We start from the raw sequence: 13,541 nt of genomic DNA, 5'->3' as shown, positions 1-13,541 counted from the left end.
AGACTCCATGATATCGACATCTACTGTCAATGCTCAAATCTCTTTCCTTATTTCTCCTTGGAGAATGTGCAGCCAAAATTTATCAAGCACCTCTTGGAGCTCAGACACTGAAAGCTGCACTTTGAGCTGACTAAACAGGCGTAGGAGCGAACTTTCAACACCAAGCTGTCTCTCTGACAGGTTGTGCAAGCATGCTTCAACGTTGACACGGCAAATAACTTACCCAGAAAATGAGCTGGAGAGCGAGGCAAGGAAGGGGCTTAACTTTACTGCCTGAGCTGTGTTCCATGGTTCTTCTACACCACCTGGGAGCTTGTTAGAAACCTAGACTCCCAGCCCCCGCCTCCCCATCTCAATCAGTACTGTAACAAGGTCCTAAGGGATTCTCAGCATGTGAAACTGCAGGCATGTCTAGAATTCCTAAAACACCTGTGTTTGAGAAGTCAACCCATTCTTTTTTTAGGTTTTCAGCCCTTCTAACATATGTATGATCCTATCAGGTTCGTACGTTTTAGGTGGTGGCCGACCTGGAAGATCTTCCGTAATACATACATGTGGGGTACAGGGGCATCCCTGAAGCCAAACAGAGGGTACAGACATGTTCTGCTTCTTAAGGGCCCCACTTCCAATTGGCGGCTGGTGCTAACAACTGCTGAGATTATGAGAGAGGACAACAGACGACAAAAATGAACTTCCTGGTTTGGCTCCTTACTCGCTATCCGGTGAAGTTCTCCTTAGAACAATTTTAGAGACTAAAGCCCATCGTTTCTGCGTAATTGTCTTAATCTCTGGCTGTCTCATCACGTGAGCCCATACAGGAAGCCAAAATGAGGCTCTGAGGACACAGCTGCCTTCATCAGCGGGCGCAGGTGGCACAGTCCCAATTCTCGTCTAACAAAAACAACTCCTAGATTGCAGATGCCTGGGGACGAGGGGCCTCACCTGCTCTTCACCTCCAGAGAAACAATTATACTCCATGTCTCTTGCCAAAAATGTGTTCCCATCATCTCTTCACATTCAGACTGTTATTAAGATTTAAGAAAAGCAAGAGGGGACCCACCTGGAATCTCCGCATGTCACGTGGGTTTCCTGCATTCTTTAGGCAATTTTGGTTGCATTTAAGGAAAAACTTCAGGAAGAATCTGTGGAGAAACAAATGAGCATGGTTAGCGTTTCAATCCTAACAAGGGAGTCTCAGTCAGAAGTCACTTCCGGGTTACACATTCTCTTTTTCTCACTGAGTCTCCTGCAATATTCAGAGTAGTGTTAGAATTAGCATTACGCTCAAAGCCTGGGGTCATCATATCACGTCCAAGGTGGATTTTCTTTCTGAAGGGAACACTCTTGGTTCTGCCAACAGATCTCACAAAAGAAGTAAACCTCGAGGGAGTATTTTTATTCAGAGAGCAAATCATCATGGAAATTCAACGTAAGTTCCAAATAGATCTAATTGAGAGTTCCCATGGTCCCCAAGCGTAACCTGTCACTTAAGTGTTGTGAATTCACAGTTGATGAATGGCAAAGTGTATACTAGATAAATACAAAGAGATGGTAAATGCTTTAAATCTTAGCATCGATAAATAAAATGTTTCAGTTAGCAGCCCTAGGAAGAGTGGTGGGGTTCACACAATGATTAAACCCTTGCAAACTTCTCCAATACCCCCAGACCATTTCTTCTTTTTAGACGCTTGTTTAAATGTCTTAAACAAAAGCCATTTCAGATTGAGCTTGGACTTTCCTGCCTCCCAGCCCACCTTAGCTTCTGAATAAGTTCTATAGTGAGGTCCACGGGTTCTATGTGCAAAGGTGACTACAGTCGCCAATTGAATAGAGGAATCCCACCGACGTTGGTGAATCTATTTTAACTTTCAAATATGTCTGACGTGTGTGATACAGGACATGGTCACACCAAGTAACAGCTGCAGGCAGTTATTGGAGTTCATCACGGAAAGACAGCAGGCGTGGAGGGTTCTGTACTAGGGTATTCATGCTAGTATTTATTCTCAGTTCAACCCCTCCTTCTGTTTTCTATTTGGGAGAAATTGAAGATGTTTATGTACACCTATTTGCTACATACTTTCGACTTTGGGGGCCTAGATAGATGTATTGATGGAGCGTACTAAAAGACTAAAATACAGGTCAATCAATGAAATTCTAGAAATGCTCTTTTCTTCACCTTTTGGCCTACTTTCGAGCTACACCGGAATAAAACTGTCAACCCAATAGAAATAACTCATGCAAAACTAGCATTCCAGAATGCCTCCACCTGAATTTAGCTCCGAGTGTGATGTCTGTCCACAGTGTAACCCTTTGGTCTTCTATCAAAAAGGCACTACATGAAGACACACTGCACACAGACAGCTTCTGCAGACAAATTCCAGAACAATATCTCTTCTCCCTGGCCTCGTTGAGTCTTCCGGGGGTGGGGAAGGGGAATAAATGGGAGCATTGAAGAGCAACGACTTTTTCTAACATAACGATAAGATTTTACAATGCACGAGTCTTCGTAAATGAAGTCATTTACCATCACACAACCCTCAAAACTCGTCAGCGAGGAGGCCTCTGATAATGGTTCACCCCTGCATCGAGGGCCTCTCCACAGAGGCCAAAGCTTATTGACCTTCTGTCTGGGATGAATGACTCACAGAACATTGCTGAGGTCCAGCTGTGTGTAACGGAATCCACCCTGGGCCTCCCCCAGGCCCGGAACAGCTCCGCTGCTGCACGTGTTAGCTGTCCAGCCACTCAGCCACTCAGTCCTCCTTCAACAGGGCGTTTTCATTGCCCTGTCCCTCTGCGCCTCAGAAGGTGAGGCTCAACCGGGACATGTGGCTTTCAGACATCAGATGTATAAAGGTAATGGTCATGAGTCCCTCATATTGCTGGGGGCTGGGTTCTGTACTTAGAAGAGGATATATGTAAACCATCCTAGGATCTGGAGAGAGTGGTTGCCCGTGGTGTGGTGCCGTAAAGTATAAAAGCCACTACCTTAAAAAAAAATACCCAGTATGGGATTGACATCCAAACCTTAACCACATACTACCCATGTGCCTTTGGATGAGAGGCCGGACCTCAACTTTTCTCTTCCATAAAATGGGCATAATGAGTCCATGGACCCTACAAAGTAGTTGTGTAATCCTAACGCAGGTCAGGAGGATGGAGGTGGCAGTAGTAGATGTCACAGAATCCGAGACATGAGTAAACATGGACCTAAAATTCAACTTCTGATCGAGTGGTCCAAGAGGCAGGGCTCTGAGCCAGCACACTGTTAGTGTCCGTCCTGATGGGAATGCAGTGAAGATGTTAATATTCATTGTCCCACGGGTGGAAAATCAATCACGCTGTGTGAGAACAATGGTTTTACTAGGGGAAACCACAGGGTCATTATCCCCCCCACACCAAGGCAACACCAAGCTAGGGAGGGTTATCACCGCCACTCTCCCCCCAGTGGGCCCCCCTGCCTGTCTCCCCATGGTTGATAATACTTGCCGCCTGTACGTGTTTAAGCCATTTGAGCCCAGGCCTGACAGCCAGTTTCAGGTTGTGTTAGAAGGAGCTGTCAGCACACCCTCTGGCATCCTCAAGTCAGACAACTGCTAGCCACCGTGAGGGGTTCCATCTGGTGCCAAAATGGGCTTTGAAAGACAGGCAAACAGGACACTGGCTTGGCCAGAGAGAGAGAGAGAACCGAGGGAGCCAGGGATCCTGTGCCTCAGAGATGAGGAGCACCAGGGCGTCTGTCAGCAGCTCATCGTTAGCACAAAACCCACACCGGGCACACACCAGATCGCCTTTAAAACTATGCCGGGCACACAGCAGATCGCTGTTACCCTAAGCTGCCCTGCCACTTGGCCTGCTGGCAGAGTCCCCTGCCCACCCCCTCGGCAGCAGCTCACTTGCTGAAATTGAAGTCTTGACCATCTGTCACGGGTAAGATAGCCGTCAACTGGTGCCTAGGGCCTCACACAAGCCCTTATGTGGCAAAGACACCGTGTAGGGCCAGTTCTTCGGGGGGGAAAGCCACCTACTCTAGAGCCTCAGGAATTCTCTTCAAAGTTTTCCCCTCAGTACAATCCAAGTACCTGACCCTTTTGGATCACACTTCCTTAAAGGAACTCCGAGGAGTAAAGAGAAGTTAAAAATACCCTCAGTGAGAGACTGACTCAGACGCAAGACACACAAACTTGGGCAGGTGTGTGTGTATGGGGGTTATTCAAGTAAACATATAAGGTGACTGTGAACTTGGGGACACGTGTACGTGTGTGTGTGTGTGTGTGTGTGTGTGTGTGTGTGTCTGCTGCCCCACAGAGAAGATCTCTGATTCCGAGGGGCTTTTAACAAAGTGGAGACTATTGTAACACAAAACCATATGTTTGTCTAAGGAACGGCCACATTCTGTGTGTTTGATAAAATGTCAGTGGAAAGAGCATGGCTGCCCTACCCCAACAGTGGGAACCTGACCCACAGCAGGACAGAGCCGCTATTGACCCTGCAGAGTTCCGGGGAGTTCCATAAAGTCTGGGATCAAACTCTCTTTTTAACTAGGCTCTTTTTCTGGAGGGGTGGCATGGCTAGGTGGGGAGAAACTCAACATCTTCCAGCTAACTTCTGCAGGAGGAACGTCCTGACTAGTTAATACATCTTTCCTTGTGTTATTATCCAAAGCATTTACGTTCCCAGGGTCTCTCTGAATCCCCAGTGAAGACCTTTAAGGTAGGCGTGCCAGGAAGGGGCTAACTCACCTGGAGCACAACACACAAAGACACAAAATAATAAGGGACGCAGTTATAGTTCAAAACTAGTATCCTAGATTGCCCATAGGGATAGTCATGATATCTATTTTCCATGAATTATAGGACGTGTGCATGTGTGTGCATGTGTGTGTGTGTGTGTGTGTGTGTGTGTGGTTTATCCACACATGTGTACGCAGGTGCCCACATCCACACATGTACATACCCAGACTATGTCCAGTTCTACCACACTTCACCTTCCCTTGAAACGGGGTCTCTCACTGAACCTGGAACTTGATATTTTTCCACTAAGTTGGTGGCCAGCAAGCCCCAGAGAACCTCCTGTCTGCTCCCTGTGTAGTGCTGGGATTTCAGTTACAGAGACAGCAATGCCTAAGCTTTCAAATGAATCCAGAAGATCCGAACTCAAGTCTTGGTCTTCAAGAGTGTACAGCATCAATTGCCCCTGCTCACTGAGCCATCTCTACAGCCAAAATCACAGGAGAACTTCGAAGGTGACATTAACAACTCTTTAGTCTAACCTCCTCACTTCACGAATGAGAAATTTGAAGATGGGGATGCAGTTCCTAGTTCCCAGTGGTTAAGAGAGCAGAGTTGTCCCATGCTTGCAGGGGGTCAGCCCTGTGATCTTTCCAGCGTGTTCCAGCTCCTCACACACCAATCCAGCAAGAGGTCAGCACTCAAGTATGTGAACTTTTTAGTCCAGCACTTCAATTAAGGAAAGCGACAGTCATAAAACCAGAAGTGACATCCTATTAAAAGTTGTGTTTGGGTTCATCAATCAGGCTGATGTAGGACATTAGTCCATTATTGAAGTAACTGAAACAGACACACATGTGGTAGATACATTTGCTGATTTGGTAATATACTGTATAGTATTTCCCCCAAGCAAGAGAGCTTCAGTATCTGTCTTGAATCCTTATAACTAGCATAGTATTGGTGACTAAAAGTACTGGGTTGCCGAAAGAAAATCAATTAACCTCCAGAATGAGGTTCCTACCCAAGAGTATAAAAGATGAAACAAAAGCAAACCCTTGCTTCCAGACACATAATGGAAGCCATGGGATGTAAAACTAGAGGTGTTTAGTATACACTGGTTTGCCAAATAGAATCTGGAGCCTGCCTGTGAATATAAATTAGCGCTTTCCACATTAAAGACAGTAGCGGAGTACACTGGACAAGCCAATTTTGCTGGAGATGAGATAAACATAGGTCGAATCAGATTATTTCATGACCCTGAGTGGTGTCATCCAAACGTGGGAAGAGTAAGACTTTTCCTCCCATACAACTGGGTAGCTTTCATCATACATGTAGCTTTATTGCTTAACTAGACGTGTGATCTTCACCAAATGGATGTAATCTCTCCGTACCCCAGTTTCCTCCTTTGCAAAATGGAGAAGCCATGAGAACGTGTTTTAGAAAATCAGTAAGCACTTGAAGGGTGTTGAAGCCTAGAGCAGAGGAAGCAATAATGCTCACTGCTCTCAGCTGTCTGTAGCATCGACACAGTGCCTAGACTAAGACGGTTTCAGATAGGAAAAATACTCTTTCTCTGGCATAGTGAAGGCTCAGGAAATCAGTGAAACCCTGCATACCCGGTAAGCAGTACAGGCTTCATCGAATAAAAAGAAGAAAGAAAACAACCATGAAAGAGATAATCGGCAAGGAACGGCAAGAGTATAGCAGCTTTGCCAAAGCAGAGCAAGGCAGGGGCTAAAATTACAGAGGACTTGTGCTAGTCAGAATTGAAGGGCACACTTATTAAACTGCCTTCCAAGGGACTGCCCGGATACCGGTAATTGTTATGCAAAGCAAGTGCCCTGGCTCTGGACTGAACAGGTTGAATTTTTACCTCTCCCAACTCAAAGACTGAAAAATCACGTTTGTCTGCTTCCAGCTGTGTTCATCATGTCCAGGCTGGAAGAGTAAAGTGTCAAGGCACCAACTGAACGGAGACATAAAACCCCAGCTCCTCTCCTCAGACTCTCTGGAAGGTCCCCCTGACTTATGCCCGCAGATGGTGAGGCGGCAGACGGTCCTTCCCAATGGTATTCAGTACGCAGGGACGCACTCTTGGCCTGACACAGAAAACAGCTGTGTAGAAACAAATGTGGGGACCCTTCTGGGTGAAGTTCAAGCCGCTCCCACACACGATCTGGAGGGAGGACAGGGAACAGCCTGGTAATTAAAAGGACTTCTTGGGAGTCATCCATTGCACCGTCACCTTTGCGGTCAGGCTCCCAGCCCCGAAATTACCAAGGAAAAATTTTCCAGGAATACTAGGATTCTCCCAAATTAAAAGCATTTAATTGTATTGCACCTGCCCCTTCCCAAGACCACCTAAGCTGCCAGAAGCTGGGAATCGCCCTCTTGAAAACTCAACAGCGATCCATGGACAGGTAAGCCAGAGGAAGCAGCTGCCTTGAAAACAGGGCAAGCCAAAAACAAAAAGAGAAAACTCTGTTTTCAATGTCAAAGCAAAGGGCCTGGCTTCTAATTCACAGACTAGGCTGTAGGGTACAGTTCATCCATGTGAAAACATGATACCCAGAAGTCAGCCAAGATCCCGGGGAGGCCACAAGGGCAGTCTGGGGAGGCTGAGCTGAACAAGAGCCCGACCTCTTCTCCTTTTCTGGAAGGAAAAGCAACACCAACTGATGCCCTGTCTGACTTACGGCTCACAGTCTTGCCTGGGACATGAAGAGAGCAGAGAAGAAAGGAGTTGCACACACATGAAACCGTGAGGTCTTTTTTGGCTCCCCATAGTGGAAGAGAAACTGAAATTAAGCCATGACGCTATCTTGGAGCTCCCAGAGGGAGAGCACATGGTGGCCCCTATAATTGGCCACTGACTTCAAGAAGTTTACCTTCCCTGGCAGAGGCTTCCTGGATCTTGGGCATTTCTGGAAAGTGTGCACAGCCTCGAGAGATAAACACACTCGTCTGGAATAGGATTCATTACCTCAGAGCTCAGCGTTTGGCTTTGGTGGGAGGACAATTAGTGACAAGAACTTACCGGGGGTGCTAGAATATCATAGCAGCGGATTAAAGAATGTAAAAATAGTTTGAAGGAAAAGGACCCACTGCAAATAGGGTCCTTAGACTAGGAGTCAAATCTGACAGCTAGCAGATAGGGTGAGGGCAGTCAAAGGGTGGAGAAAGAAAAAGATCCAAGGACCATGGAGGAAAGAGTGTCTCATAATTCCTCAGAAGAGATACGGAGAAGGGCGTGGGGCACCATGACTTAACACTGTCTTCTGCTGACCCAGTCCAACTGATTCTCCTGTCAATGTTTGCTGACCAGTAATTGAGAGAGGATGATAGAATCCCAAGTCTGAAAGCCTCTGGTGACAGGAAAGGAGAAGAACTCCAGGGAAGCCCTGTGACAGAACTCCCAAACACCCAGGCTTTCCTGACAGAGTGTATAAAGGTTCAAGTTGGCATGAAGGAAGTTTGGAATCAGTGTATATGGTTCGATATGCAGAAGAAATACCACAGATAGCAAACCAAGTGTTGTCTGACCCTTCTTGGGACTGACTGGGAGATAGATTAGGCAACATTGATTTTAAACTATTTCTGTCAGATGGAACATAGTCTGCAGGTAGTCAGTGGGCATAGGACACCTGCGGACTTTGGGTAGCTCTCGGCAGTGTTGGGCCTTGGAGTTCTCTGTTACCATTGTAAAATACCATTGTAAAATTTTACCCCGGATGGAAAATATGTAAGTATTGCTTACTTATTGCCTCATACACTCTCCAGAGTCAGGCATACATGAGAGCCTCAATACTCCACTTACAAGTTTTGTGGAAAACACAAGCACAAGACTGTTGTAGAATATTATTTTAAGAAGTATTGCTTTTGTTTATGCTGCATTTGTTTAACTCTATGAAGCTGTGATTCTTTGCCTGTCTCAAACACCTGATGATCTAATACAGAGCTGAACGGCCAAGAGCGAGGCAGGAGAAAGGACAGGTAGGGCTGGCAGGCAGGGAGAGAATAAATAGAAGGAAAAATCTGGAAAGAAAAAGATCTAGGAACAAGAACAAGGAGAGAAGAACTCCAGGAGCCAGCCACCAGTCAGATATGGAACAAGAAGGAAAGAAAAGATATACAGAAATAAGGAAAGGTAAAAACCCAGAGGAAAAAGATAGTTGAAATAATTTAAGAAAAGCTGGCTAGAAACAAGCCAAGTTAAGGCCGGGCTTTTGTAAGAAATAATAAGCCTCTGTGTGTGATTTATTTGGAAGCTGGGTGGAGGGCCCCCCAAAGAGTTAAAAACAACCAACAACATTTTGACATTCCAACGTGGGGCTAGGGTAAAAGAAAACCCCACAGCAGAAGAGCATTTGTGAAGGCTTATGTTTTCTTTTATTAGTTCCTGCTCTTCCAAAGGTCTTTAGAGCTCTGTCCATACTCATTTTATAGATACTATATCAAACATTACAGAGGTTGCTCACTAAAATATATATTCATATATAGCAGAGATATATTTGTATGTAATGAAGATGCATGTCTTATTATCTTATGGTGGGAAAGTAGTCACTGACCATATCTGGTTATACACATCACCATCACCACATGAGCTCAAATTAGAGCTAAAGGCAGCATAAGAAATTCTAGCACTTTGAACTCAAGTAGTGCTAATTACCAATTCTGATATGTTTCAGGTGTGCTCGTGATCGTTTTATGTGTGACCCCCCACCTCAAACACGTTTTAACCTTGCTGAAAAGACTGGACTATTTAACTGTAACAAAATGGAGAAATAAGGCCAAAACAAAACCAAGGTAGCCTGGGTCTCTTTGGGGAAAGTCAGTGAACATCACAAGGGGTTAGTTTGACTACACATCATTGTGTGTTCACAGTCACTGCCTTTGAAAGGCTCTCATGCAGACAGAAAGCCACAGGTGGAAAATGAAAGGCCTTAGTATCCCTGCTCTTCAATATCTATGTGTTTAAATTTGCGAAGCCCATTCATTTAGAATCTCTTGTTGGCATTTCACTTGTCCCTTTTAAAGAGTCAGAGAGTTTCAATATGACTCTTGTGGAGGTGACAGATGCCATTGAAGGAGTAAGAAGTTCGAGTTCACAGTAACTGAGACATAGAGTCATCCCTGGACGCCCAGCTCACTATTCCAGAGCCGGTGTAATATAAATATGTCTAAGTATTCACTCCCTCATTGAACTGACAGATCTTTCCAGAGAGCACAGGATGGTCTCCATTCCCTTGGGCGCCAGTTGCACTAAGAGTCTACTGATTTTTGTTTAAAGTTTTGTTCAAAAGAAAAATATTTAAGTTCAATTTTTCAGGAAAATATTTGACTTTTAGGACAGTGTATTAGAGTAATTGCTTAACGACTTTAAATGAACAGTTAATCTGTCATGATTATTGGGTAGGGGCCTGATCAGTGAATCTTAAAGTGTTTCGCAGTACCCATAGTGGACATCCCTTCTTCTTCTCCTCCCATCATGCTTTGCTTCAGCCACATCAAGTTGCATCCTTCTGCCTCCTTCCCACCATCACTGTTAGCTACATCCCTGAGTGTGAAGTATCTTCTCCATCCCCACACCGTCTCAGCTTCCTGTACTCCTACTTACCTTTCGGCTACCGTGTAAATGGGTTGCCTTACACCCCTGCAGAATTAGTCACACGGTTCTTTAATGCTACACCCTCATCACTCTTGGTCTTCCTTGCAGTCACTACATCATCGCCTGCCCCTCCATGACACTCCTTAAGGGGTCTTTCAGTTTTCACGGCACCCAGGCCAGCTATGTACGGAAAGCATCAAATGAAGGCCTGACTTGAGTTGAGCCTAAATATTAATGGCGGCTAATTTTCTATCATAACACAGGGATATTTGTCTCCTCTTTCTCCTTCTGCATTTTCTGAATTTCCCATATATATATATATATATATATATATATATATATATGTACAAACCTTCCATGAACAAAACAGACAACTTCAGTATTGCAAAAAAGAATCCAAGTACATATCATTCACCCCGGGCTTAGAGAAGGTTTCCCCATTGTGTAACAGGCAACCGAGGAAATAAAAATGATGAGTGGTTTTCTCGGAGCCTCTATATGCTAAGATGTGCCGTTTAATTCAAACAAGCATAGTTAAGAGCTATCCATCTCACGGTCTGTGACCATTTATTAGTTTCATACATGCATAATTCATGCAAGAGCTCATTGGTGTCCTTAAATGTCCTACTTAATACTGTCTTGACATCAGAGTTCAATGTATTATCTCTAAGTTAAGCCTGTCACTGTTCTTAAAACATTTACCTGGAACCCAAAGGGATTAAAGGCCATATTACCAATTGTCTAGAATGGATTTCCTCTCAAAGATCTACAGGCCATTCTGCTAACTTTCATGGACTCTGTGGCTTAAAGCTCTCAATGATTTGCTGTTTCTTCACTCAGTCTTCTGCCATGGGTCATTCATTTTGTCATTCGTCTGATCCCGAATTCAGTGTTTGTTAAGCACAGGTTATATGTCAAACACAATTCATGCAGTCATTGTTGCTCTGGGAACTTACTGAAGAGGTCTTGGGCAGTTTCCCTTAGAATTTCCTCGGTGACTTTAAATATCAGTGAACATACCAGTTCTATGTGATAAGCAATGGGATGGAGTTATTGAACATAAATAGGGACCAACAGAGAAATAAAGGACAGATATCTTTGTATCATTGAATTTTAGGTTAAAAAACCCATTAAATCCCTGATTGGTAAAAAGAGGCATGTCATTCCTTTACAACTTCCCTCTCATCTTCAGACTGTGTCACAGAGGATGAAAGGGGACACAATTACCAGGGATGGAGGATATTTGGCAATTTTTTTTTTTTTTTGGTAAGGAATGGTAACAAGCTAATTTTTCTACAAAGAGAAAAGAAGAGGAGGAAGAGAGGAAATTGGAGGAAAAGGCTATTCCTTGGGAAAAGCTACCAAATCTTTCTAAGGATGGAAGTTATTTAAAAATGACTGTATATCATCACCACCCTTTCAAAAATCTCTGTCATTTTCTAACTCAGTTTTCTAGGCAAACACACCCTGGTACCAATCTCAGCATCTCCATGTGCTGCCTATCATCCCCTGGGCATATGCATTACTGGGATAATTAATTTAATTTGAGCAATGGCTTCCATTGTGAACCATCACTGCATTCCAACATGCCACACAAGATGGGTTCAGATATGAACAAGTGACTCCTTAATTTGGATTTAAAGCTTAGGACCAGTCTTCAAATCAAAATGACCAGGGAGCATTGTGCCCGCAGAGGACTGACACTAATCTCATGAGATCCCAATTATCCCAGTTCATATTATGGACAATCCAATAAGTCTGTATGTTCTATTCCATAAGAAGTATAAAAAGAAATTTATCATATTGAAATCAGAATGCAGAATAGAGCCTGACACTTTATTAGGCTTTCCTTCTCGGGCTATCATAAGGTTGCTGATGGAAAATAAAATTAAGCAATCTCATAGATGAAGAATGACACCATTTAGACTTTCTGCAGGTGCTCTGGTGCTCACAGGTTACTAACACCCCCGATCTCCCCCCATGCAATATGTCACTCCAGAACTGCTTCAGTTTAAACTCGAGACACTGGGGAGCATGAGCTCTAAAATTCCCTCTATTTTATCACCCAAATTGATCATTATTTGCTAAAAAATAAAACTGCTAAAAGAAGAAGGGACTTAGACATAATCTACTTCCATCATCTTAATCAAGAGTCCCTGGATGGTTGGCACAATGGCTCAGATGCCTCAATGTGGGATGCAAGTGTGTGCACACATGCTTTTCTGTGCCATGGGTCTTCAAGGTTCTCAATAAGACAGAAAGTAGGAGTATATGATGGATTGCTTGGGATCTGCCTCCTGGGTGCTGGGGGTAAAGGCATAAGCCACTGTCCTGCTTTCTTTTCTCCTATTTGATAGCTGTCCCATGTTCTCCTTTTGGAGTACTCTGCCCTCACTCAAGAGTTCTTGCATTTTAAAAGCATTATTCTTTGCTTGGACCAGAGAGTGAATGCCATTAGGTCAGGACATCAGAATCCTTAGTTCTATAACTATCTTAGGGATGGGCATGTGTTCAAGTCTGTCAGAGCCCATCTGATCATCTTCAGGTCTCAGGTAGCTGGAAAATATGACTTTTCTTCTATTTCAGCTGAACCAAAGAAGATATGAAGCTGAGCTGCTGGAAAATCCAGTGCCTTGCAGAAGATCCTTAGCGAATACAGCCTATTATGCAACCCAACAGTGCTCACAGGACAAAATACCATGATAGATGGGAAGGAAAGGAGAAGAGGGGACTCTCACCCACAAATACCCTCCAAGAAAGTTGAGCTGAAGTTGGGCAGACACATGGATGGAATGGTTACACTGAGAAGATGGCAGGACAAAGGAGAGTCGAGAACGTCCTAGGACATGTCAGAAGGACAAAGCTTCCTTTACAGAGTCCTGGGTGAGTCAGGTTCTACAACAACACACTGAAGTCACTATCATAAACATGCATATATTTATCAAAAACATATATATATATATATATATATATATATGAAGCATAGAAAGATGATAGATAAAGAGATAGATAGAAAGATAGATAGATAGATAGATAGATAGATAGATAGATAGATAGATAGATGATAGATAGTCCTTTATACAAATGATTGAGACCCCAAACACACAATGAGAGGTCTCAGATAGAACTCAAATCTGAACAAAAAACTCATTTATATTTTATATATACCCTCTATACACAGCCTGAAAGTAATTTTATACAGT

General features: G+C 43.9%; 1 protein-coding gene across 3 annotated transcripts in view; it reads right to left on the bottom strand.

Annotated features, from left to right (window-relative positions):
* The window catches only part of Ebf1 (EBF transcription factor 1), a 388,250-nt gene that overhangs the window by 133,817 nt on the left and 240,892 nt on the right, over nt 1-13,541 (bottom strand). For all 3 annotated transcript variants that reach the window (XM_057775435.1, XM_057775436.1, XM_057775438.1), the window contains exon 7: nt 1,061-1,142. In XM_057775435.1, the coding sequence (XP_057631418.1) occupies nt 1,061-1,142 (82 nt within the window). The remainder of the gene's footprint in view (nt 1-1,060; nt 1,143-13,541) is intronic.

The sequence above is a fragment of the Chionomys nivalis genome, chromosome 7 (genome assembly GCF_950005125.1).
Source record: "Chionomys nivalis chromosome 7, mChiNiv1.1, whole genome shotgun sequence".
Lineage (NCBI taxonomy): Eukaryota > Metazoa > Chordata > Mammalia > Rodentia > Cricetidae > Chionomys > Chionomys nivalis.
The sequence above is the reverse complement of the archived record's forward strand: the minus strand, read 5'-3'. Positions and strand labels throughout refer to the sequence as shown.